The 27,149-nt window shown below is 44.1% G+C and overlaps 1 protein-coding gene across 1 annotated transcript in view; it reads left to right on the top strand.

The window, feature by feature from the left end:
* Positions 1-27,149, top strand: part of DIMT1 (DIM1 rRNA methyltransferase and ribosome maturation factor) — a 177,012-nt gene that overhangs the window by 15,559 nt on the left and 134,304 nt on the right. Inside the window, exon 2 of the mRNA XM_085631601.1 lies at positions 5,233-5,306. Coding sequence (XP_085487727.1) covers positions 5,233-5,306 — 74 coding nt within the window. The remainder of the gene's footprint in view (positions 1-5,232; positions 5,307-27,149) is intronic.

Genomic DNA, 27,149 nt, shown 5'->3' with positions numbered 1-27,149 from the left:
TGGAGGAGGAGCAGGTCCTCTCTCATTTCCAGGCCGGGTTCCGGAAAAAAGTGGGTACAATGGACCAGGTCTTCCGCTTTTTTGCGATCTATTGGAAAACTGTGTTAATTAACCAGGGTAGTCTCTACCTGGCGTTTATAGATCTCAGGATGGCGTTCGACCTGGTCCCCCGAGCTAGGCTATGGGAAGTTTTGGAGGAGATGGGCTTGCCGGGTTACCTTCTGGACCTTATAGTCAAGCTCCATGACGGAAATTATGCAAGAATCAGATGGGGTACCCAAGGCCAACTGACCGAGAGGGTTCCCGTGAGGAGGGGAGTCCGCCAGGGATGTGTCATGGCGCCGACCCTATTTTCCCTATTTGTGAATGGTGTGGTGGACCACCTGAGGGACGAGGCGGCGGCTGCGCCATCCCTGCCTGGGGAAAAAATACCAACTCTCCTCTTCGCTGACGACACCATTCTGATTTCAAAAACCCCGGCAGGTCTTCAAAAGCTATTACATCGCTTTAGTGATTTTTGTAATGATAGGGGCCTTACAATTAATACCTCGAAAACAAAACTAATGGCCCTTTCCCCGTCCAGAAGATTTCGGAATAATTTTTCGCTCAATGGGGAGTCTCTGGATATGGTGGAGTCCTTCGATTACTTGGGTGTTAGGGTGAATAGTCGGATGCGCTGGAATGACCATCTGGCTAAAATGTTATTAAATTTCAAAAGAGTTGCTGGGGTGGTAATACGCGAGCACAGGGAGTCAGTGAGTAAACCCGTGGCCCCGGCCCTAGCTATCTATGAAGGCCAAATTTTGCCAAGTGCTCTGTACGGCTCTGAACTTTGGGGGTTCGAGAATCTCCTGGATTTAATCACCTCAGAAAACAAGTTCTTGAGAGATCTGGTTGCCTTACCAGCTTCTACCCCATTGATACCATTACGTTTAGATATGGGCAGGCGCCCACTTAAGGAAATAGTGCGCCTTCGCCCTTTACTTTTTTGGGTGCGGCTGAGAAGGACTGAGGAGCTCAAGAACTATGCTGCTGCATTGGACGAACTTATCTTGTTGGATAAAGGTAACAGGATTAAGTGGTTGAGCAACCTACGGCAGCTGGTGGGACTTATAGGCCTAAGTGATCTATGGAAGAGTCAATCCCCGCCACCTAAATTAGTCATCAAGAAGCTTTATTGGGAGTGGGTCCAGCTGGAGAGCTTGCGTAGAGGTGCTGGGGGTTCTCTCACCGAGCGGTTTCTAGAAATAAAGGGGTCATGCCAATTTGAACTACTCCTCGATTACATCGAGAAACCATTTGACAGATCATTATACTTAAAAGTTAGGTTTGGAACCCTCCCTGTAAATGCCTTTACCTTTGGGTGGAATGCACAAGGTAGTATATCAAAGGCGTGCCCGTGCTGTGCAGCCCCTATTGAGTCTGTGGCGCATTTTATGTTTGCTTGCCCGGCTTACAGAGTATCTAGAAGGATATGGCTAAAACCTTTATGTAGGGGCCTGGGCCTTCGATGTCACGCAATGGCCCTGCGAGTTCTCTGTACTGATACACCCTCCTCCTCAATGGTGTGTGGTGTCGCCAAATTTATCGGAAGTGCTTGGGTGATCCGTATGAGGAGACTAAAGCTCCTACTTACCTTGCAGGCCGGGACGCCACAATGAAGGAATGGCTCATGGGCTAGGTTAGTGGCCCCTGTTATTTACTTAGTAGGGGAAATGAGTAGTTATGCTGTTATACGCAGAGTAAACTGATGATTTTTAACTTGTATTTCTTGTACTGAAAATTTTAAGTGACATTTGTTGTACAAATTTTAATGATGATTTATATTGTATTTTGTAGCATGTGCCTACATAGGTCATGAATACTGTATATTACTTTTATGATGAAAATTTTTATCGAATAAAGTATCACTGACTGACTGACCTTTTCTATCAACAATTACACCCAGATATTTGTATTCATCCACAGTTTCCAGTGTTAGTCCTCCCATTTTCCAGCAAAACATGGGTGTAGACGTCTTCACGTTTAATTTCATGGCTTTTGTTTTTGAGAGGTTTATGCTGAGGTCATTCATAGCCCAATAATTATATGTTGTGTCGATTAGGTGTTGTAACCCTACCGGCGTGCGGCTAATAAGCACAATATCGTCTGCATACATCAGGTTTGAAAGATTTAGTCCTCCTAGATTCGGGGCATGAGGGTTACTTTCGTCTAGCATCGAAGAGAGATCCGACAAAGATGTTAAAAAGGGTCGGAGCTAGCACACACCCTTGTTTAAGACCCTTGGTTGTCTGTATTTTCCTTGACAGACAGTCGCCTGAGCCCAACTTAATTTGAACCCCCGTGTCCGTATGTAGTAACCTCAATTGTGATAGTAGAGTTGATGGTATTTTTCTGTTGGCCAGCTTCTCCCATAGTAGATTTCTGTTGATGTTGTCGAAAGCTGAAGTAAAATCGATGAAGCATACATAAAGAGGCAGTTGTGCGAGTTTTACAGCATCTATTAGGAGTGTTAAAGCCAAAATATTTGTTGTAGTTCCCAATTTTTTCCGAAAGCCTGTCTGGGTGATGGGGATCACAGCATTTTCGTTCGCACTTTCCGTAAGCTCCTCTAATAAGAGGCCGGCATAATATTTGGCATCATTGTCGATTAAGGCAACAAGTCTGTAATTTTTTGGATTGTTTTTGCTGCCTTTCTTGTGGATTGGAGCTATTATTGAGCCTTTCCATGAGTCAGGGATTATTTCAGTTTCAGAAATCTGTTTGTACAGTCGTGATAGCGCCGCTACCCAGTTTTCTGGGTTTCGTTTATACAAAATGGGGGGAATTCCGTTGGGGCCCTGCGCCCCCTCTGTCTTTCCTTTCGCTATCTTTCTTATAATTTGTTTTTCTGTGAAGGCCAATGTAGTTGTCTCCGTTAGTTGTGCACAATCTCAGATTTTCCTGTCAGGTTCTAATAGCCTCGTAACGGAGTACTTTGGTATTTTGTTGAAATGAAACATAAGGTAGTCGGACCAAGCTTTTTCGGTAATGTGAGAATTAATGCTGGTTCTTCTTGGGTTTTGTAGGTTGTTCACCGTTTTCTACAATCTTCCACTGGTTTTATTTCCTTTTGCGTCATGGAGCAACTTAGCCCATAGCTCTTCCTCCGCTTCCCTTTTTAAGTTCCAAATTAGTTTCTTTTTGATGGTTTTTAGCTTTTACAGTTCCTTTTGCACATCATTGTCTGGACCGTCTCGGTGTAGTTGCCGCAGTAATTTGTTAATATTTCTCTTAAGATTCTTTAAGTTGATGTTTTGTTTTATTAACTTTGTGGAGCTTGTTTGATTTTGGTCTTTCATTGTTGTGTTGGCCTATTTTTTCTCGATTGTGCAGTCCCAAGACTGCTAGTGAATAGCTTCCATCGACTTAAATTATCTGTCTGAGTCGCAATGCTTTTGTCCCACAGTTCTTTCGCTTCCTTTTCAAAGTCTTCCAGGTTATGCGTTTTGCATTTTATTCTTTTTTTTCTGTGACCGAATGTGATGATCCCACGTTTGCTACTGGCAAGGTTACCGCTGCCCCGTAGATGTTGAGGGTAATCTCTTGCGGTAAGTGGTCACTGGCTGCCATTGTTCCTATTCGGAAATCCAAGACTTTGCCGAAGAATTGTAATGATGAGAATGTGAATTCTATAGTTAAACTTGCGGTCGCGTTATGAAAAGTGGCTACCAAGGGCCTGTTGTTTGTGAAACGGCCGTTTAGAGCTACAAGATTAAGATGTTCTAAATCCTTTAAGCTGTCTCTTGCCAGCCTGTTTTGTTTGACCCATTTGCTTGCCTCCTGTTGTGGGATGCCCCATGCACAAAACTGCTCTTCCAGAAGTGCATCACTTGTCTGGGGCCCTTCAAGATACATATTGAAGTCCCCTGTTACTATGAGGTTAGATGTTAGCTCCTCTGAAAATCTTTTTGTCACTTCTGCAGTCAGTAGTTTCATCCCAGCTTTTTTCTCTCGAGGGTGTAAATATACATTTAGCAATATTAGCTTTTGGTTTAGTTCTTTTCCCCCTAAACAAATTAAATGTATGTGGGAAAGGGGCTATGGAGAGCTGAGGGGTGCTTTTGCCTGGTGGTAGTGAGGGAATCCGAGAAGGAGGTAATGGAGGAGGGGCTCTAAAAAATATTGTCGTACCAGGCGCCACCAGTGCTAAAGGCGGCCCTTCTGTGCATAGCCGGGATTGCCAGCAAAGAAGGGGTATGAAGTATATCCTTAGAGAAACAATGAAAAAAACTTTGTTAATAAGTTCTGATTTTATTTCTGCTAATAAGACATTAGCATATGTTTAAAAACCTTCAGAATTATTATGGCTACTAAACTAAACAAAAAAAACTCTGAAATTGGACTACTCTGGTTAGCTGAGCAAACCATAACTTGTACCCTGCTATGCAAACCACCATGATCTAAAAAGAGATTAACTGTATATACAACTGTAATGTCATTCTATATTGCCATAAAGGAAATTCCGATGACCTCTTAAGTTGAGTGGCTTGTAAATTTCACCAGAATCCCAAGATGGCCACATGGGACAACATAGGACTATGATACTCGTTACTAGGTATGCTTTTATGTTGCATGTTTATTTTTGTGTAGCTAGCATGAAAATGGTGATTTATAGTACACAGATCTCTTTATTGAAAATAGTTTATGAAATACTAGACTATACTATTTGCATTAAAATGAACGGAAACTTTCTGAAGTTAGTGTTAGTAAAGACACATTTTGCTTTATTAAAACACATATTGTGTCTATTTTTGAAGCAGCTGTCTCCAAAGCACATCTATCTATGGGCCCTAATTGTGAGTAGAATGGTCAGGCTTTCCTTACCTGTCATGATCAAGACGCTAATTGAATAAAGGGCAAACAAACAAAAGTCTTAGAGTGTTTTAGGGGTGTCTTTATGTAAATGCCTGCTATCCTTGGAGACTAATTAGCTGGAGGGAAGGAAATAAATAAGGCTGTGACTTCCATTGGATGAAATAAGACAATAAATCATTTCACCCAAAATTGCATTTTTGAGAGAAATAAATGGTGACTGTCTCTTCTTTGTAGACAACGTAGTACCACTCAGTTTTCTGTAGGTACTATTAGCTTTGTTTCCTCTTGTACAATGATTTCATGTTGATTACTAGCCTAATGCTGACAGGTATGCACATCATTTTAATGTTGTTGTCTAATTTCCGTTTGGCCTAGGAATCATGTTCAATACTGGAATTGGGCAACATATTTTGAAAAACCCTCTGATTGTCAACAGCATAATAGACAAGGTTAGTACATTTCAGTTTGGTAATTCTTAAAATTTATTTGTATTGTCTGAAATGCGGGGATTTTTTTTTTTCTACTTTCTGGAATTGCCCAGCTTAAATGTCTGATTATTATTGCTCCAGTGAGAAGTGCGTAAAATTCTCTCTTTGTGATGTAAGGTAAAATTCTACACTCTCAAAGAACTGTTTTGATGAGTTAGTTGTATGTTACAGTGGATTGTGTTATTTTGTGAGATTGGTGGCTGAGTGGTTGTCAGAATAACTAGATGAAAATCTAGTCTTTGCGAACAGAAAACCAAAGAACTATAAGCAGCCTTGCGAGAAAGGTACTTCAGTAGGATTAAGATTGCCAGGAAAGATTCAGACACACATGTTTTGGATTCAAATAATTAATTGCCAATATGGGTATTGTATTGTAGTATTTATATAGTGCTTACTATCCCTAATATGGGGTGTTGAAGCGCTTGCCTCCGGGAGTAGTACGCTACGCTTTGTAGGATGTGTGGTTGGAAATGTTGTCTTTGTTTGATCTTGTGTGCAAAGTGTTTCCATGTTGTGCGTGATGCCTACTGGGGTACGTTGCTTAGCAGTATGATGGATGAAGAAGTTGGACAGACTGGTGCACAGTTTTGGCTTTCAGTAGGCTGGCATCTTTGAGCCGCTTTGCAAGTCCCTTTATGGTGACTTATTGCACTGGGTTGCCCCTTCTGGGATATTTTGTTGATTGTCCTGGGGAGGCATAGGTTAAAGTGAGAAATGGTGGGGCTAGGTGTTGGGATGGACTTTAATATTATCCCATATCTGATTGTCATTGTGCGAGATATCAAGAAGCAGGTAGCTAGTTGAGACCTCAGGTGGTGGAATAAATTAAATTCTCCATTGTCCAGCAGTATGTGTCACATCTCTTCAGTTATTCCTTGTCTGTTCTGCTGGTGATGGGTGGTTTATTTGTTGTAGACTGGCACAGAACTAGGTGATGGACAGTACCCTTTGCAGTTTTGTCTTATGTAAGAGTATCAAGTAGTAAAAGGGAATTATTATGCCGTTTTTATGAACTGTAATCGACGACCCAATCATTGAGTGTTATGGTATTAGTAGTAATGTGGGCTATATATTATACTTGGGTTGAAGTAACATTTATAAAGCACTTACAACCCCTGAAAAAGCAGACAGCACGCTGGTCCAGAACCCACGGTTAGTAGATATTTTTTTGTTTTGAGGTGTTTAAAAAAATAATAACAATAATTTTTATTGCGATTAGTGTTTAACCCTGGGCGTAGTTTGCGTAGTATGCTACACGAACTGCGTAGTGTGGTAGGGAAATGCTGTTCGCACTGCTTGCACAGTGCCAGATGCTTGTCTGCACTGTGCAATCATTGCAAACGGCATCTTGCACAGTGCAAGCGGTCATTTTCTACCGCTCGAGTAGATTTGTACTCGAGCGGCAGCTTTCCAACGCAGACTGGTAGTTTCTCATCGCGAGCGATCGCCAGCATACGCGACCACTCACAATGAGAAACCTGACCTTCCCGCGTTGAGAATCTCGCCGGGAGGTTTATTTTCCACGCTCGCGATTGGCAACTTGATGTTGCTGATCGCGAACGAGGAAAAAGTCTCGCCAGGATGTTGATTTTGCTCGCTCACGGTCGCAAACTTGCCGTTTAGGACCGCGGCCAAACAAAAAATGCCCGCTCCGCGTTTTTGCACTGTGCTACGTGCGCTTCGCGTAGTAGCGCAAACTACGCACGCTCCACGAGCGTAGTACTACGCCCAGGGTTAATAGTGTTGTGTTCATAAGGAAACCATGCCATGTGTTATTCCAGTTTCTATGTGGTTAAGTTAATAGGAGTCAGATGTGATCTGCAGTGGAATATATGAATTCATGCATTGTTTGGCATTATTAATAGATGAGCTACAACAGATTAGGTATTGTTAAGTTGCAGGGGTATTATTTTAAAGCAGAGGTTGCTATCTGCAAAGTGAAGTTTGGGCAAATTGCAGAGATGCAATAGTAGGGATTAGGGCAAACATGCGTGTGACTCTCACATGTAGAAGTTGGAAGGAAGGAGATAGTCATTGGAAAGAAAAGGGAGAGTAAAAATTCAGACTTTTTAAATCTTTGGCTTTCATGCAGGATTTTCCCTCTGTGATTCCTCATCATAACTCGAAGGAGATGTATGGGATAATTTATAGGTTCTCTTTTGACACCTGTTCCCAGCAGGAAGTTGAGATTCGAATGCATGACTACCCAATACAGAGTGGGTTACAGCAGCCTTATTGTTTTTTCATTGCATCACAGGTCTTTTTTCAGCTTGTTTGCTTTGTTAGGACAGGTTAAGTGCTCTTTGCTGCCAGAGCCTGGTACCCTCCTTGAAATCAGTTAAAGCCCGATCCCACTTCACAGATTGAAGACCACTGTACTACACATAATAAAAACTGGGTAGAATGTCTTTTGTGTATATGCTCTCTTCAATTAGTAGTCCACCATTTTTCAAATGTTAAACATACATGCTATGATCAATACTAAATATGGAAATCCTAAATCCTGACGGCTTAAATTCTCCTTAAGTGGAAAGTTTCATATCTCATACATCAGTGCACCGTGTTCCAAAACTAGGATGGGCATCTTTTGAAGTTTGAGAGGAACAGTATTTGACAGATTATAGTGCTTCTTTGATAATGCTAAATGTAGAGTGTTGAGGAAGCCCTAAAGTCCACTTGTTTGGAACCCAAACTGCCCTTGATTCACTTTATATCAAGATGTAAAATAAAAATTGAGTGCATTCTAGCATTTTCTCATATTCTGTGTTCAGCGGTACGATGTTTGGAAGATTGATTAAAACCGGATTTTCTGGCTTCCTAGTTGAGCATATGATGGGACTGCTTATGACACCAGGGTGTAGCTGGTTCAATACAATCACTCGAACACTTGATTTTTGTGCAAGCTTTTGTTGCATAATGAGCATAGAGGAACATAATGACATTGGCATCTTTGTGTTCTGTGTACAAGTGCAGGACCATAGTTGTAGCCAAAAATAATGATCCTGTTTGAGCCAGGAGCCAGTCATACTCTTGGTTATTTAAAGATTATTATAACCTGCGTGTGTGACTAAAGCACAGCGAATTTAACTATGCAACCATTAACCTGAAAGAGTTATAAGCTTTTGTGAAGATTATAAATTGTCGTGCCTTTCTCGCATGTTTCTGACTTGTGCTCTGTGTTTCCTTCTTATGTGCCCCTGCTCCACCTAATTTCCCACCTTCACACATTCAAGTGCACATTTTTAATTTTTAAACTTGTGCTTGATAATTGCACGTGTATCATATAACGTTTGGCTTTATTATAGATTGATATTGCATCAACTGCTCATTTATGTGTATTAATGGAAATTATAAAAGTGAAGTATATTTCCAAAAATGTGCAAACAATTCTTATGCTATTTCGGAGTTTTTACACGATTTATTGAGGGGTCTAACTGTTTCATAATAATCAGAAAAGGGTATTTAGGCCTGCCACCTACACATCTTAAGGAGACCTAGTCAGCTTTTATTGCGAGCTTCAGTCAAGCTTTGTACTGAAAACATCTTGAGTAAAACCCATGGGCCCTAGTAGCACATCCTTATCTGCCTATTTCTCAGATCAGGACCACCATAATAGAAAATGACTTGGTGCGACCTTCTCAAAGTGCAGTAACTAGATGATAGAAGTTGTAGAAAATGGAGAAGACATAGTAGCCGTTAGATTATCATATACGTTTTACTTCACTAGTTTTGCACGTGACTATCACCTGAGCACAGCACCATCACCTGTTCACATTTGCAGCTCTCTTGATCTAAATTATACTTACACATGTTGTATCAGCTTTCCAATATACTTTTGGGTTATCATCACTATGTGCACATGGCATATGTCTTTGATAGATTTACTTCAGACATTTGAGTCAATTCATGTGGTCCGTAATTTAATTTATTTTCAAAAATAACCTCGAAGACCATTTTAGTGAGGTGGACATGGTAGTAAGGTCATACTTGGTGGGAAATGGCAATTCTTTTGAACTTAGAAAAGTAAGCATAGAGTCTCGTATAGTAATGTGACTTTCAGTTTGGACATATAGAAAGTGGCATTGTGGCGTCACATGTCTCTTGAAGGACAGCTGTGGTCTTGTGAGGGAGTGATGGTGGTCCTAAGTCGGTAAGAAATGCAGCCTGAGCAAAAAGATGCAACCAACGACAGTCTGTCACTATGAGCAGCCTTTAGCAGACTAATCGGCATATGAATAGCACGACTATCCCATAAGCTGCTGTGACCTAACCTAGCAGCTCCATTCACAGACTGGCACATTGACAATATTAACAGCATCCTGAGACACTTACTTAGTCTATATTTGTAGATTAGTAGTATTTTGGGATATAGTGTGCATATAATACTAGCAGTTCTGATGGTATTTTACTTTCTGGCACATAAAATGTATTGTTAAGTATATAACAGTGATGAATGTTCCATTTCTTACCATAGTATGTGGAATTGTTGTTGTTTCTCTTGGAATAGGTTTGTGCTGTTGGCTGTGTCAGCTGGACACTTCTCTTTTGGTATGCATTTGTCTTCTGTACATCCCTTGTTTCTATCAAAAGCATGATTCAACACAGTCTTTGTGTGTACAGTGACGATCGTTTTTAGGTTTCGCCTGCACAGCACTTGCACTGTGCTTGTGAAATCTATTGTTTTTAATATAAATCTTAAAAGTGGCTTACATCCCACCCACTAGCTTTCCTGGCTTTTCCTTGGTTCCTGTGCTTGTCACTTACTTTTCCTCCATTTCTGTTGCCTGTAGCATATTTTCCTGCATTTACCAATGCTTGTTCATCTTTTGCTTCTCATCAGTTTTCTGCAGCCAGAATGCTGTTAACATCCGCTTTGGTGGAACTATATTTTCGTAAGGTTTTGCCCTTCTGCTTTTTCGTCTTGCAGCAGATTTATGTAGCTCAGATTATCACCCGGAGAGATTAAGTGATTTGCCCAGAATCACAGGATGTTGCGCCGCTGAGATATGAACAGGGATCCACAGCTCTCGAGTCAGCAGCTCTGGGTGCTGCGCCACATCGTATCTGCCCCCGAGATACCTATCAGGAGGCTCTTTGCTTCGTCCCGGACGAGATCAAAGAGGAACCCTAGACAGGTTTAAGACTCTCCCTGTAAGACTGCAACCAGTGAGTTTTTCCACAGCTGAGCTAGCAGAAAATAAAACATTTTCTTTTTTGGAGTACACCTTATTGTGAGATTAGACACTGATTCCAATTACAGGATGATTACGGAGACTTGGACAGAGAGAGCAGTGCGCTGTTTTGTCCTGATTCAGTGAGAGACTCCGCGTGTGTCTGGAGTGCTGAGATTGTTGTTTCTGGCGCCTTTCATCCGTGAACCCCTGTGTGCTCCCGTTCTCGTGAGTGCTTCTGATGTGCAGCACCCCTTCTGTTCCTGCTCCACATTCCATTAGCCCACGAAGGGGGGCATCTTTCAGGCCCGCGCGTGAACGGACCGAGTGCAAGTTGCAACACAGGCATGTGAGGGAGGGTTGCGGTTGATTCTGTAATACACAGTTAAGTTATCATTACCACAAACATCGCCTGCAGCAAGAACAAATGCATGCACTCTCCTACACCCTGATAAGCTTGTCTGTATAAGTTTAAAACTGTTCTGGGTTGCAAATATGGGCCACATATTAGCGATCTGATGGGGCCCTCTTTTATTGGGGTGCCAGGCTCTATTTTCTGTCCCAGTCTGACCTTGGGTAACACGGTTATTGGTAGAAAGGGGGCCCTTAATAAAGAAGAGTCCTAACTCTTGAAATGTGGGTCATTTGGGTCATTTGAAAGTGAGGCGTTACAACAGAGAATGACACTAGTTAAATTAATACCCAGATACCATTCTTTTTAGGTCTGGCCTAGGCAGGGCTTGCGCTCTCTCTGTGAGACATGCTGTATTCGGGATGTGGGCTTTAAAATCACCGCCCATTTTCAAGGACTGCCCCTGTTGCATATGTTGTTACTCAGAGGTTGTGAGCACTATTTCTTTCTTGAAACTGGAGCACTGTAGCCCAGTGCTCGTGGTTTACAGAGCTCTGTTGTAAACAGGTCTGTAAATCTTGCTCTTATCTTGCCACATTTGCTGTGGAATCAAAGACCGAGGTCTGTTTTGGCTTCAGCTGCTTCCTCCGCCCTCCTGCTTTTGAAACGCAGGGCCTGGCGTCACAGTCCCTGCCTTGCTATGGCTGCTGCCGTCTCTGTCTCAGAACTCAACAAGCATTTGCAATGCAGTAGGTCTCGAATTTGCGGGAGTTTGAGCTATTGGCATTGTAAATGACAATGTTTTGTTTATTTATTTATTATTTTTTTTAAAGTTTTTTTTTTTTTTATAGTCCTCATATAACCTCCATAATATTGTATAAGCATCGTCCCGGTACTAGCAGCCCAATTGCTTATATCTTGGGGTCTGATCACAGCTGATGTACTATGGGACCAGGCCCACATTACACATCATAGGCTGACCAAGAAGTGTAATCATTGGACAGATCTTAACAGCCATACCAGTTACTCTGAGTCTAGTAATTTCCAAAATCGGCCAAGCTCATTTCTATTATTGTGGGAATTAACCTTTTGATCTAAGTCTTTAAAATATATCTGACCGAATTCCACCATTCCCTCCAAGATGGAGGGTCAGCCTGATGCCATTTTTTACTTATTTCTCGTCTAGTTAAATAAAACACAAGTTTACGCTGTTCATCTGTAAAGTCCGCCTCCCCCTCCAAGGGCTGTGCTATGCTAAAGAAGATTAAAACAAGGCTTTACCTCTATATCTTTACCCAGTGCTTCTGAAAAAAGTCTTACCCACATTGTCCCAGTATTCCTTCAACACTGAGCAGGTGAAAAACATCTGCCTCGTGGATACAACATCTTGTACATCTGGCATCTCCTTCTCCCCTCATTTTGGATATCTTAAGCGGAGACCAATATTTCCTATGAAGGGTAAAAAGGTGGTTCTTTTGTAGTGCAACAGATTTAATGAAAGGATATAATTTATCTAAAGATACTTGCCATAAGGTTTGCAGCTCTTCTTCTGGCAAGCACTTTTCCCAGACCATGTAGGGGGGATCCAACTTTCTGTCTACTGCATCTAGGAGATGATTATACCAGAGAGCTATCTCCTTCGTTCTTGGATTTGGATCTTGGAGATCATCCTCCATTGCATTGTCTCCTGGAAATTGCCAGTGTTGGTTCTTGCACCAGGTTGAAATTTGGTAGTATTTAAATCTGGAAATCCTGTTGTTCGTTAAGTTCTTCCAAGTATCCCAGGGAAGACAGCTGTTTCCTTCAGCTATGTCGCCCCATCGCTGAACCCCCGACTCCTTCAGGGGTTGAGATAAAGCGTCATTCAGGCACTCCGGGGTGCCTGGAGAATCCCACACAGGGGCCCACTCGCTAAAGTAGGTAATACCTAATGTAATACGGCAACCAAACCATAATTTGACAGCAGCGTATAAAACCTCCAGGCGGACTTTTAAAAAACAATTTAGGGGCGCCGAACTTGTACATGAAACCCTTAACTGGACCCTCGTGCAGCATGGCCGTGAACATGCGACCAATCAAGTTGTCATCTGGCCTGAATAGGAGCATCCTACTATTTTTCAGTTGGTATGCCCAACAATATAATTGTAGGTCTGGTAAGCCCATGTGCCAGCTTTCGTCTAAGCTTTTTCCACGATAGTCTGATCCCCTTACCAGCCCAGATGAAAGTAGAAATCTTTCCCTGAATTTTATTTAAAAGGTTTTTATCAAAAGTCTGGGGATATTATTGAAAAGATAAGCGAACTTGGGCAAAACACACATTTTGACCAGGTTTGACCTACCATAATGTGTACGTGGGAGATTCTGCCATCTTTTCAAAAGGATATTAACCTCCTTCAAGACTCCAGCTATATTTGTTTTGGGGAGGTCAGTCAGCTCTTGTGTGATGGTTATTCCTAGTTACCTCAACTGGTTTTTGACCCTGAAACCCTGCAATTCTGAGTTCCAGGTCATAATCTCGGTCTTATTGCTGTTAATGTCATACTCTGACAGTTCTCAAAGGTCTGCCCTTCCCTGAATAAACTGGGTAAAGCTTGATTGACATTAGACGTAAAAAGTATCAAGTCCTCAGCGTACAGTGCTAGTTTCCTTAAAAAACCATTCATTGAGAAGGGGGAATATTTCTTTATTTAGCCTTACACTTTGAGCAAAAGGCTCTATGTATAAATCAAAAAGAATAGGGGACAACGCACAACCCTGTCTGGTACCCTGCACTATTGAAATTGGAGCTGAAAGGTTTCTGTTTACTAAGATTTGAACTTGTGGTTCGCTGTAGATTTTTCCAAGAAGATCTCTACAGGTGCAATCAAACTCAAAAGTCTTTAATACACTAGAGAGATAACACCAGTTGACGCGGTCAAAGGCTTTTGCAGCATCCAACGTTATAATTGTTAGAGGAACTTTACCCACCGTTGCCAAATCTATTGCGCCAATTAAGGAATTAACCAGGTCCTTCATCTGACGCCTGAGGAGAAAGCCCTTCTGATCTTCATGTATTATAGCCCCTGCGATTTTACTTAACCGGGCGTTCAGAATTCCGGTGAAGATTTTATAGTCGCAGTTCAGCAAAGATATCGGGCGGTAGGATTGACACTGTGTAGAATCTTTTCCAGGTTTTAAAATCAGTGTAATTACTGCCTCTTTCCAAGAATCAGGCAGTGGAGAGGACCCTCTCAGAATATCATTAAATAGTTTTAACCATACGGGGATAACTTCATCAGATAGTACGGTGTAGATCTCATTAGGAATCAAGTCTGGACCTGCAGCTTTCTCATCCTTGTTATTAGACACCTGATCAGGAGGTTCGCCACCACTTTCTATTCTAATCCTTCTGATGCAATTTTGAGACCTGTCCATTCTACTCTTTATTACTAGAAGTTTCCCGCAATCCTTATCCTGACCAAAATCTCTTATTCTTCTTGCTTCCCATTTCTGTAACATTATTCCTTCCACTGCCAGCCTGTATTCGCGTTGTAAGTGTTCAGCTTTACCCACTAGTTTATCTTTTTCTCCCCCCTGAGCTTGACCGAACTTTAGACTTGCTTTGACCTTTGTCAGATGGTCCTCCAATAAGGCTATCTTTTCTTTCTCCAGTCTGACCCAACCTGCCACCGCCCCCTTCAGCATCCCTCTCAGGCAGGCTTTGAAAGAGTCCCAAACCAAATGAATGGGCACAGGCAGCCAACTCAAGTTTAATCTTCTCCATGACACCGGTTTGTGAGAGCAATCTTCTGTTCAATGTCCACCTCCCAACTGGGGGAGTAGAGGGAAGATCCATGCTTAGTTCTATTGCTCCACGATCCGATATATGAATGGGAAAATATTCAATTTCCTTGACCTTATCTACTTTTGAGAGATCCATAAATACATAATCGATCCTAGAGAAGTGGCCATTCTTTTTGCTAAAAAAAGAATAGTCCCTTGCATCTCCCTTTTTCTTGCTCGAGGTGCATTAATTTGAGTACGGGGTGAGGATCTATCCAACTTGTTGTTTAGTAATACATTAAAATCCCCACCAATTTATCAATGGAGCCTCAAACTCGAGCAAAGAAGAGCAAAGACTATTCAGGAAAGTAACCTCATCCTCATTTGTACCGTAATAGCTAGTCAGTGTATAGCTACTAGTACAAGTTTTTATTTCCGCAACCACCCAGCGCCCTTTAGTGTCCACCTGCGTTTTACCCAATTCTATTCCAGAGTTTTCTTTGATAACTATTGCAACTTCTTTAAAGCAACATTGATGATCTGTAGCTATCACCATATTCACCCATTTCTGCCTAATAAATAATGCTAAGCACTCTAACTTCCGAAGATGAGTCTCCTGGAGCAAGAGAATGTTAGTGGAGGTGTTTTTCAAATATTCTAAAACCAATCGCTGTCTCCTTTTAACTCTAAGTCTATTTACATTCCAACATAGTATGCCCAGACGCTCCCTTCTGGAACTATATTCCTATCCCCCATCTTCAGTCTTCCTAATTCTTCTACTCTCAGTAATGTCGGATATATCGAAAGCAAATTCTTTTCCAATTTTTTTCTTTTTATCCCCATACTCCCCTCCACCATCCCTGTGCCCCCTTCCCTTCCCCCCTCCTCCCCTGGAAACCCTCCCTGACTACCTATTGGCTGACACCAATTCGAGCCGCAGTCCAACACCCGCCTTCATTATCTTTCAGATCATAAGCACTAACCTCTCCATATCAAGTCGACTTATTCTATTTTATTTCTTATAGACTCACTCAGCTAATTGCTTTCCTTGCTGCTTAACAGAAACTCATCAACCTCCTTAGGGGAGTGAAAGTTGTACATTTTATTGACCCTCATCACTTTAAGGTATGCTGGGAACCTTAACTGAACATGGGCGCCCAGTTGTCTCAGGGGATCCATCCGTTTGCCCAGCTCCCACCTTCTGTCTTCTGTGACTCTAGATAAATCGGACCTTATTTTAAAGGAGATATCCTGAACCTGAATAGTTTTCAGTTTTAGAGCAGCCTCTAAAAGTTTTTCTTTGAGGGAATACGATTGTATGTACACCAGAATTTTCCCAGGCTTCTTCTGACCAGGGTTAAGCCTGAAAGAGTCCTGATGCACTCGCTGGATTTCCGTGTCCCAAACATAGGTAGAGGCGACTTGAGGGAAGGATTTAGACATGATCTCCACCACAAAGGTTTTAATATTTTCCCCCTCGGCACCCTCCTTTATATCAAGAATCCGGGCATTGTTCCGTCTTGGGTTATTTTCCATTCTTTCTAATCTGTCCGATAAGTCATTTTCCCTTGACTTAAGCCTATCCAGTTCGTGAGAGTGATCTTGTATATCTTTCCCTAGTTCTAAAACTTTATTTTCCAAATCCTCGGTGCGTTTTGTTAATACTGATAGGTTTTCCTCCAAGCTACTACATGTATCTTGGATCTTTTTCTGATTGGCTTCTGAAGTAGCGAAGTGATCTTTTATCTCTAGGGAGAGCTGACTCAGTAGGCCCTTCACAGCTTCTAGGGTTGAAATTTCTTTACCATTCTCTTTAACTGGCTTTCTGCCATTTTAGGATCCCCAGGTTCTGGGTTGGAAGAGATAATTGAATCACTCGGGGGTCAGAACTAGCTGGAGAAGTAGCTAAATGTGTGGTTAGAATATTTTGTGACACAACCTCTGCCTCTGTGAGAGGTTCCATGTTGCACTGTATATTACCCTGTGAATTTAGCTTGAAGTAAGACTTTAGTGATGCGGTCACTGGGGGTTACTGGGACTGATCTCTTTTTCCTTTCTCTTACAGGAGTGCTCTTCCCTATCTTAGTAAGGAGGTTTCTGTTCTTCTTTTTACCTAACAGGAGGGCTAATCGTTGTCCTACTTGTGCCTCTATCAGGGAAACGACTGCCTTACCAAGAAAGTTACTAGATCGTAGTTTATATCTTTTGCCCAGTATTGCTTCCCTGTCTGTTTTTTCCACTGTTTTTTCCACTGAGTCTTTCCCCTTAGGAAGTCTTGCCGGCTCACTCTCTAACTCACTCCCTTTACCCATCAGTATTATATTCATTAGAGGCGGGGAAACTGTATCCATGCACGCTGTACTCATGCCATGCTTTTGGCTTACCTCCTTAGTCAGCTTTGTTTGCTCTATCAGCTCTCTGTCACTTGCGGCCGTCTCACTCTCTGCTCCCTCGACTCACCATGAATCTCCACTGGACCACTTGTGCTGGTTCTGCCCTGTGTAAACTCGAAGCTGAAACTGGCCTCACCGAGGCGGGGGAAGGTGCAGAGTGCAGCTCGAGATTCTCCGAGCTCGCCAGCCGCCCTAAAACTTGCAGGGCCAACACACATCCAGCCCCAAACTCCCCCAAACTGGGGAAAAGAAAAAAAGAGGAGTAAACTCAGAGCAAAAGCCCGCTGCCCGCAACCATTACCGGTAACATTTGCTGCCGTCCCACTGCCGAACAAACACCAGCGAGTGCGATCCCGAGAGAGAACAAAAGAAAGAAGGTAGGTGGTTTCGTAAGCATGCAAAGAGGCTAATCGCACAAATTTGGTCCATTACGATGCGGGTGCTGAAGAGCGACTCTCGGCCAGCTCGCTAGCTAGCCGCCATGTTCCCCCGTGGGCGTGTCTCCAATGTTTTGTTTTTTAATATCATGTAACTCTTCAAGAAAGCAGCATTGCCATGGTACTTTAGTGTTTTCCTGTTCAGCCTTCTGACCCCCTTTATTATAACTGTATGGGTCCTCTGCAAGTCATGTTTGATTGTAGCTACTATTATGATCATTAGGTTTCTTTCGCGCTTTGCTGAGTCTTTTGTTACCATTTGCAAGAGCCCTTCCGTTACCTAATTTTTCGCTCTTGCCTTCCGAAATTGAATTCCTTTTCCCTATTGTAGTTTTATTCGTATTCCTCTGTGTCTTGCCCTGCCTGGCTGCTATACAGAGTGCAGGCTTTTCTGTGTGTCGCTACTGCTGCTCGGCATTCAGATTCCAGCATCTGGTTACATCGTCCGTCGATTTCGGGGTTCCCACTTAGAATGTGGCACCGACCATCTCTTGAGGGTTTGTTACAGAGAGTATTGGCGCTGTCTGGCTAATGTAGGGATGCGGGGGCTACAGAGCTCACAACAAAAAACAAGCATTTGCAATGGAATAGGTCTCACATTTACAAAAGTTTGATCTATTGGCATTGTAAATGACAATGCCTTTTATTGATGTGTTTTGAAAACCTGCAAGCGGTGCGTAAACATGCACTTTGTGCTTATAGTCTTTGCTTAGAAGACACTGTCATTTACAATGCTAATAGCTCAAACTCTTGCAAATGCGAGACCTATTACATTGCAAATGCTTGTTATATCTTGGATGTTCTTGCTCGGCCCAATCTGAACTGTGAAATCAGTCCTGTGCTTTCAAAAACGGAACCCAGAATATGCTCCAAGTCCAATCAGCCGTACGCCTGAAGGTGTTTATTTCCCCTTGCAGAAGGTTTTCTGCTTTCGCCTTACTTCCCCAGTGCTTCTGTAAGCTAACATAATCTTTGCTGAGTATGCTGCAATATTAGGTGTTGGTAACAGTGCTGAGAAACACAGAGGGCGTTTTTTCCCATGTTAATATACATTGCTAGAAGTTATGAACACTAGAGACTTGCTCATTCTGCGTCCTCTCTCTTTCTGTCACTCTTTCTCTTTCTTTTTGCTTTCGACTTCTCTTCATCACACTCTTATGACATCCCTGCCCCCTTGCCCTTGCATCTATTTTTAGGTCTCGCCTGGCGAAAGCCACGCATGCGCTGCACTCGCCACACGAGGACCTTATGCAATCGATTCAGCCAAAGCTGAATGCACGCGCGTACAGATGGACAAAGATGGCTGCTCTCGCCATCCACAAAAGCTAAACATGCACGCGTACAGACAAAATAATGCACGTGCATGTGGACAGCCCGACGCCATCTTTGTTTACTTTAATTAGCGTAGGGATGTTAACACGCGCACGCTTTTTTGCGCCTACGCGTACATGGCGGCGTGCTTTCAATTTAGCCAGGTGTTCCGGGATTCTTGTTCTTTTGTGACAGCTTGGATCAGTTGTGAAATTATACATCGTTTGTTTCCTTGGAAATGCCATCGTTCTTTTACAGCGCCTCCGTCCCTTTGTGTGCTGACTTCATGCTGCCGTTCTCGCTGAATCTGAGGCCACGAAGTCGGCGGCGATGAAAGCGCCCGTTGCATGAGAGCTGTGAAGTTACTGCCGCCATCTACCCGTGTCGCTGGCAGACGCCTTTTTGTTGTGAACTACAAAACATGCAATGTGAGATGATGTTAAGAGGCAAAGAACCACATCAGTCAAGCAACACTCCAGAGCGGGGACGGGCGAGGCGGGAGGGAGGTGCTCTGATATCACTTCACCTCCTCTGGCTTCCTCAAGACAGCGGGAAGTAATGTCTACTTCAAGGCCGTGACAAAACAAAGCTAGCGTGCCTGAAAAGAACTCGGCCTCTCTTCTGAAGAGGGTTCTAAATAGGAGTTGTCTAAATCTACTGATAGCCATGGATCCATTATTAATGAGGCCCGCAGCCTCAGTGGCACTCCTTGGATGGTTGAAGTGAGTGTTTAGCGGGGAAGCGCTCTGTGAAGAGCTGCGCCCAACGACGACACTGCCTGCCTTAAATCGAGCAGGCGGCTGGGGCTCGTCCTGCTAGTCACAGAGCACGCGGATTCTTTGGAGGTGAGAGTCAGGGGGATGCCTCCAGAGGTAGGCTAGGCGGCAGGCAATAGTGAGACATCGCATATTCACTTTTCAATAATGTAGGACAGCAGACAGCCCTGGCTTACTGCACCTGGCCCCGGCCTTCCTTGTGCGCCTAGGCGTAGGAGGCCACACAGTAGATCGGAACCAAAAATGTGAAGGGCATTACAATCTCGAAAAGCCCTATGGCCTTAGCACTGAGATGGATATAGCAGCCACAGCGCACAGTAAATCTATATTTGTGTGAAAAACGCTGTTACTGCACATAGTGCCTTTCCCAACAAACACTTTTACGAAGTTGCAGTAACTTATATTGCACAACTGCTCACCAAGCTAAAATTTACAACAACAACCCAACATATTAATCACATAGGGGAAACTAATGCATTTACCAAGGCTCTCCAAGGCACAGGCACAGATTATCGGAGACAGCATCTGCAGTGGTGTGAGAAAGTGCCATCTTTCTTGCATGGTATGCCCCCACTTTTTGCTGAATTGCTGAATGTACTTTGACTGAGTGTGCCCTGGACTCCTGCCAATCAGGTGCCCAGGGCCTATGTTCCTTCCCTAAAACAAACCAAACCCAAATTGGCAAACCTTGGCCACATGTCAGCCCGTGGTAAATGGTACCCTAAGTACCCAGGGCTTTGTGACCCAGGAAGGCCTCTTAAGAGCTGCAGCTCTCCTTGTGCCACTCTTAGAGGCCCTGTACCCTTACACATACACACTGCATTTGCAGGCTCAGTGTTTGGGTGCAAGACAAAAACAAAGTCGACATGGCACACATCCCTGTGTGCTATGCCCATCACATACACTGCCATGGCATACATCAGTCACCCCTCTAGCTGGGTGCCTTATGCCAATGGTGTGGGCACAGGAGCAAGAGCCCTGTGCCCCTACAGTGCCCAGGTCCATTCCTGAGCCCTGTAAGTGCAGTGCTGCCATTTAAAGAGTACATGGTGCTGGGAGCTCGTCAAACACGAGCTCCACAGCACCGTAATGGCAACACTAAAGACTGGGAAGTTTGGTATCAAACTTCTCAGCACATTAAACTCACACTGATGCCAGTGTGGGATTTAATGTACCCAGCACCCCAGAGGGCATCTTAGAGGTGCCCCCTCGAACCTAACCTACAAATCCACGTCTGCTCTGAGGCTGCCTAGGCTGCCACCCAGCAGACATGTTGCTGGACCCCTGGGTAGGAGAGCCCCTGCTCTCCTGGTCCTGCAACAATGCACATCCTGGGCGAGGTGCTAAATCTCCTCCCCCAGGATGGGCAGGGGGAAGCTTCAAAGGCATGCCGCCTCTGTGAGCTTCCCCAGGCCCCTGCAACCCCCCACTCTGGCGGGAAGCTTTGTCCGGAAACCCCAAATAAGGACAGGGGATGTGCCAGCCTGCCAACCCCACCCCTCAGGTGGGGGAGGCAAGGTGAAGCACATCTCCGGGCTCTCGCCATCTTGAAGATGGGGAGCCCTACCCTATCAGGACTAGGCTACTGCCCCCCCTCCCACAGGAGAGAGGCAGGATAGGAGGTGTACCCACCCCAGGACGGGGACCCAGTGGTCCCGGCCCTTCACCTACCCGTAACGCCCCTAAATCTAGCATTTAGGGGCACCCTGAACCTTCCATCCCCAGATTCCAGATTGCAAACTACGAAGAGCAAGAAGAAAGAAGACCTGCCCTGCAGCTGCTGAAAAGAGGAAGACACCAACTGCTTTGGCCCCAGCCCTACCGGCCTGTCGACCCTCGAACCTGCTCCTGCCCCAGCCCGGCATCTCTTTTGGCTAGCAACCTTACCAACCCCGGAGGACCTGGCTACCTTTTGGCTCTAAGCCCCTGGGACTCCCATGAGTAGAGGCTCTACTCGAAACCTATCTCTAACCCCTGGCAGCAGCCTGGAGCCGCGAACCCAGCGCACACTGCACCAGCCAAGCCTGGTCAGTGCCGGAGTGAACAAAGACCCTGAGGACGACCCCACGGCGACTGTGACCCCGAGTCCGGCACCCAAGGACCTCCCTCGACATTCCTGAAGAAGCCTGCAGCCTCAGAACCAGGTGTCCCCCCAACCGCGATCAACAGAGGGTAAGATTTCCCGACACCTAAAGGCACCCCTGCACGCGACGCCGCACAGCCCCCTGTGCCCAATCCCGGGGTACCTACCCATCCTCCAACTACCTAATTTACCTCTCGAAGTGGTGGTGGCACCTGAAAAGTCCTCGTCCCCGAGCTTGCAGTCTTTTTCCTAACCGGAGATTTCCCATTGAAATCCATTGAGCGCCCGAAGACTCAAAAGCACTCTGCACCCAGCCGCCCGAGTGGCCCTGGCAGTGAAAACTCTACTCCTTCCTACTTCCCCACTTGCCCTGAGTAAGTGACCAGGAGCCCAGCTCCCACAGCCGCGTGGCTTGCCAGTCAGCAGCCACCAAACAAGGCCCCCCTATCCCTCGTAGGATAACATTGGGCCTAACTCTCTCTGCACCCGGCCGCCCTAGAGCCGTTGAGGGTGAACCAACTGTACCTACCTGACCCTGGGAGACCCCTGAGTCTGTGCCCAGAACCTCAACTCTGCCAGTCGAGTACTTACCCTTAAACCGCAAACTCTATTTTCCTCATAGGGTAACATTGACTGGCTTTTTCCTGAAATTTCTTCTAAGTGTGGACTTTTCAAATCTTCAAATATTCACCAAAAATCAGCCGAGTGACAAAAACGAATTTACTCACCTGTTCTTATGTGAGCTCCCAGTGCTGGATCTTGGTGCCCAGCACTGACTCTGAAAAATCTCTACAACTGTACTTACCCTTAACTCAATTTTCTTCCATAGGAAACCATTGACTTTTTCTTTGAAATTTCTTTTAAGTGTCGATTCCTGCAATCTTTAAATATTCTTCAAAAATCGTATAATATCTGAAAACGTAATTGCTTACCTGTTTTGGATAAAGGTCCCAGTACTGAGTCTAGGCACCCAGTACTGGATTACAAAAGTAACGAGAACATACTGTACCTGTAACCTGCATTTTCTTCCATAGGGAATCATTGACTGTTTTCTCTGAAATATTTTCTAAGTGTCAACTTTTAAAATAGCTAAATATTAGTAAAAAATCATTACAGTACTTAAGTCGACTTTCATCACTTGATTCTGAGAACTGACCCAGGACTGAATCTAGGATCCAGTCCTGGAATTCCAAAAGTAATCTAAAAAGTAATCTGTTGCAAATAACTTGAATTTACCATTGAGCTCAATGTGTTGTTGTGTTTAAAAATAGAGTTGCCTACTGCAACCACTTGTAACTGTTTACTAAAGTCTATTGAATATTGCAAAAGTATTTATATGAAACATCTACTGTTGAGAAAGTATATTTTAACTCCAAGTGTTGGTTCTAAAATAAAACAAGCATATATTTTTTTATATATAAACCATTGGCCTAGAGTTCAGTTATTGAGTGTGTGAAACCATTTGCTGATTGAGTGTGTACAACAAATGCTTTACACTGTCCTCTGGTACTGCCTTACTGCTCGACCAAGCTACCACTTTAGAGAGTAAGGTTATACCTAACTTTAACCTCTGTCAAACTCTGGGGGACTGTGGGCTCTATTAAGGAACAGTATATACAGAACCACTTTCTCACAAGTGGTACTTGCCTAAAAGAACCCTGCGTTCCCTGGGTGCCAAGCTGGGGGTAGTACCACCCACAAAAAAAGCCTCATGGGGTGGAAAAAGCTTTATTATGCATGCTGCAAAAGCCTGGAATGACCTTCCTTTTTTACCTGAGAAACACCACGGACCTCCTGACATTTAGGAAGGGATAACAAACCTGGCTTTTTAACCTGTAATTGTGGTCTACCCCTTATCTAGCCAGGGGATAGCAGCTAGCGCCAGGACACCTTCAGGTAACAGTTGAGCTTTATAAGTTCCTATAACATACTAACATACCAATGCTTCTTATGCATCCATTCACTTAATTGCTGCAATATGGGACTGACTAAAAGATCAAAACCTGTCATTGATTACAACTTCGGAATGTAAGGAAAAACTGTAAACCAGCATTCTCAAAGCTATTAGTTCTGGCTGTATAAGTGAAAGTTATTTAATGGCAAGCATGTGTCGGGTTATGTGGGTGGGGGTGAATGTGATAATTGGTTAACAGGCGATTGACTGCATGATCGACGGCATGACTGAATGATCGACTGCATGGATAACTTACAGTGTGAATTAAGTCTTGTATGGATGAATGCTTGTATGACTGCATTGATGGCCGGCTCAATGAATTGGGAAGCGCATGAATGGATGGATTTAGACCGGTTTCACCAAACAAAGAGCATGCGATCCCAGACGGCTGTAGTAAAGGTCTGAGCAAAATGTCAAGAATTAATAATATACTAGTGCATGCATTATACCTGGAACTGGTCCCTCTGTGCCAAGAATGCCCACCAAGAATTGTTACCATTGTGCCCCATTATTCTACAGCACTTAAAGATTGTTCGAGTTTGCGATATCACTCATTCATCCCATTACCTATTCACCTGCTCAGAATTTCGCCATCACTCACTTTTTGTCGATATTTTTATTCACTCACTAATTATGAGTACATACCATTGTTTGTAATTACTCAGTTTTATTTCCAATTTCCATTTACAAACATATCAACAAAACATCGCTTTTGCTAATATTAATATAAGCCATTTTCCTTTGTGATAGTGTATGCACATAGTAATTGTTGTAATGAGTTTACTGTCAATTAGTTATTGTGGTTTGTGTTTTATGTTAATGTTTAATTGAGAAACTCCACGGTTCCCTTGTAGAATATTTGGATTAATTTCTCTTTTTTTTCTTTTTTTTTTTTTCTTTTTATTAAACAATTTCAACATAACTTCACCATCACAAAATATCTGTAAGCGACATCATAATTACGTAGTTCCAGTCATCAACATCATATATCAGGTCACATTTACAGAATAAGAGAATTCAAAGGGATTCCAGAGTTTCAGTATCCGTCTGGGGAGTAGGTGGAGTGCAGATATCCCCTCTATATTGATTCCATGCCCCACATACCTTTCCCCACTTACTGGGACACCCTCTTGCGACATAGACTGAATTCTCCCTGAACATGCACCAGTCCAGGTCTTCTGTCCACTTGCTCTGTTTGGGTGATTGACCCGCCCCCCCCCTCTCTTCCCCCCCCTCCCCCCATTGTTGTGCTATATTTCTTTTTGCTATCCTGTATGTCAGGGTTGTCCATTGTGTAGCGTATGTGTTAAGATCTGTCGGCTCCCAAACATTGAGGAGACACCTTCGAGCTTCTGGCTGTATGTCTGTATGGAGGACTTCCCGTAGCGTTCAGTGTATGGCTCCCCAGTATTATTCTATGCGTTGGCAATTCCACAGGATGTGTATAAATGTCCCAGTTTCCCCGCACCCCCTTCTGCACCCGTCATTCTCCGCCTTACCCATTCGCACCAAGCCAGGCCCTGTAATGTAGATCCTATGCAATATTTTGAGTTGTACCAGTCTCAGCCTGGCCTGGATGGCAACCTCCTGCGGGGAGGAAACTGCCCCCTGCCAGTCGTCCTCATCTAGCTCCAACCAACCTCTGACCCATTTCTCCTTCAAGGCTTGTAGCGGGTCTTACATGTTGTTAACCAGCTTTTTATAGATAAGCCTTCTCCGGGAGATTGCCATCAAGTATTCTGTCTTCTAAGGGGGAGGCTTCCTGAAGCGTATTGTTCCAGGTTGCCTGGGTGTGTAGGGCGTGTCGTATTTGGAGGTATCGATGATAATCAGTGTCCGCCAGACTATATTGCTGTTTAAGAGTGGCGAAAGGGATAACCGTCCCCGCCCACTAGACATCCTTAATTTGCGATAAGGTCCCATTTGTTGAACCCCTTGGTTTTCCACAGGTTCCCCAATCTCTCGGAACTCCATAGTGGAGTAGCCAGTGTGAATTTATCATCCTATCCTAGTTGTTTGTTGGCCGCATGCCAAACGTGGACTGAGTGTGCCGTTGGTCCGGTGAGAGGGAATCTATGAGGTTTGGCCTATAACGCTCTGTTGTAATCTCCCCCTGGGAGTAACCACCTGTCCATGGTGTATCCGGGATCATCCGGACGACCATAGACCCCATGGTTGTTTGCCGCGAGATGAGACGCCCAGTAATATTTCTTGATGTCTGGGAGACTGATGCCCCCGTCATACCAATTAAGCGCCAACTTAGAAAATGCAATTCGGGGCCTGCCGTCCCAAAGGAGTTCTCTTTGCAGGTTTTCTATTTCTTTAAAATAGGACACAGGGACTGGGTCCATCGCATTCTGAAGCGCATACAGAAAGCAGGAAAAGGCCATCATCTTGAAAAGGGACGCTCTACCCAACAAGGATAGGGGAAGGGATTTCCAATGTTGGACATCGCTTTTTAGCCTTCGAATAGGTGGTTCCAGATTCTGGATGAAACGGCATTCTGGACTCAGCATTACATAGATGCCATGGTATCGGAAGCCCTCCGCCGCTATCCAGATCGGGCAGTTCCTTGGTACAGTGGGTGGACCTCCCCGGAGGACATAGACAACTGACTTCGTCCAGTTTATGGTAAAGCCTAAAAATTTCCCGAAGATTGCGAGGAGATCGAAGAGACCAATCAATGAGGCTCCTGGAGAAGTCATATAAAGAAGGACGTTGTCAGCGTATAGCAAAATCTTGTCCTCCCAGCCTTGGGCCCATCGCATTCCCCGAATTACTTGATCCTGCCGAATCCAAGCCGCCAGGGGTTCCAGTGCCAGCGCAAAGAGGAGCGGGGATAACGGACATCCCTGTCATGTGCCCCGGCTCAGCTGGAAGTCTGGAGATTTACGGTTGTTCACTACCACCCGGGCTATGGGACCGGAATACAGTAGGCGGACCCAGCTTACAAATGAGGAACCAAACCCCAATTTGTCCAACACCGCAAAGAGGTATGGCCATTCGACCATATCAAAGGCCATGGTAGCATCTAGGGATACCAATATAGCCGGTTCAAGTATGGTCGATACTCTGCCCAGTACTCCGTGTAGGCGGCATAGATTAAGTGCCGTTTTACGGTGTGGCATGAAGCCTGACTGATCAGGGTGGACTAACGTGTTAATAACTTTAATGAGGCGCCTTGCAAGCAATTTTGCGAGAATCTTAAGCTCCGCATTTAGCAGTGATATAGGACTGTATGACGCACAATCAGTTTTGGGTTTGCCATCCTTATGTATGACTACTATGTTTGCTAGCTGCTGATCATATGGTAGTATTCCTTTGTCTCTGCTTTCCGCAAACATGGAGTGGAGATGGGGGAGGGGAGGGGCGATCTTGTCAGGCCTCAGTTTGTACAATTCAATGGGAATGCCGTTAGGACCCGACGCCTTCCGTGAGTTGATCCCCTTTATTGCCTGTGCTACTTCATCATCAGTTAGCGGGGATTCTAAATATGTTCTATTTTCATCTGAAAGGGTGGCAAGCGTAATGTCCCTGAGCAGCTCGCTATTGTCGTCCTCTGTGA

Source organism: Triturus cristatus, chromosome 2_1 (assembly GCF_964204655.1).
Source record: "Triturus cristatus chromosome 2_1, aTriCri1.1, whole genome shotgun sequence".
In the NCBI taxonomy this organism is placed as follows: domain Eukaryota; kingdom Metazoa; phylum Chordata; class Amphibia; order Caudata; family Salamandridae; genus Triturus; species Triturus cristatus.
This window is presented reverse-complemented; position numbering and strand designations above follow the sequence as displayed.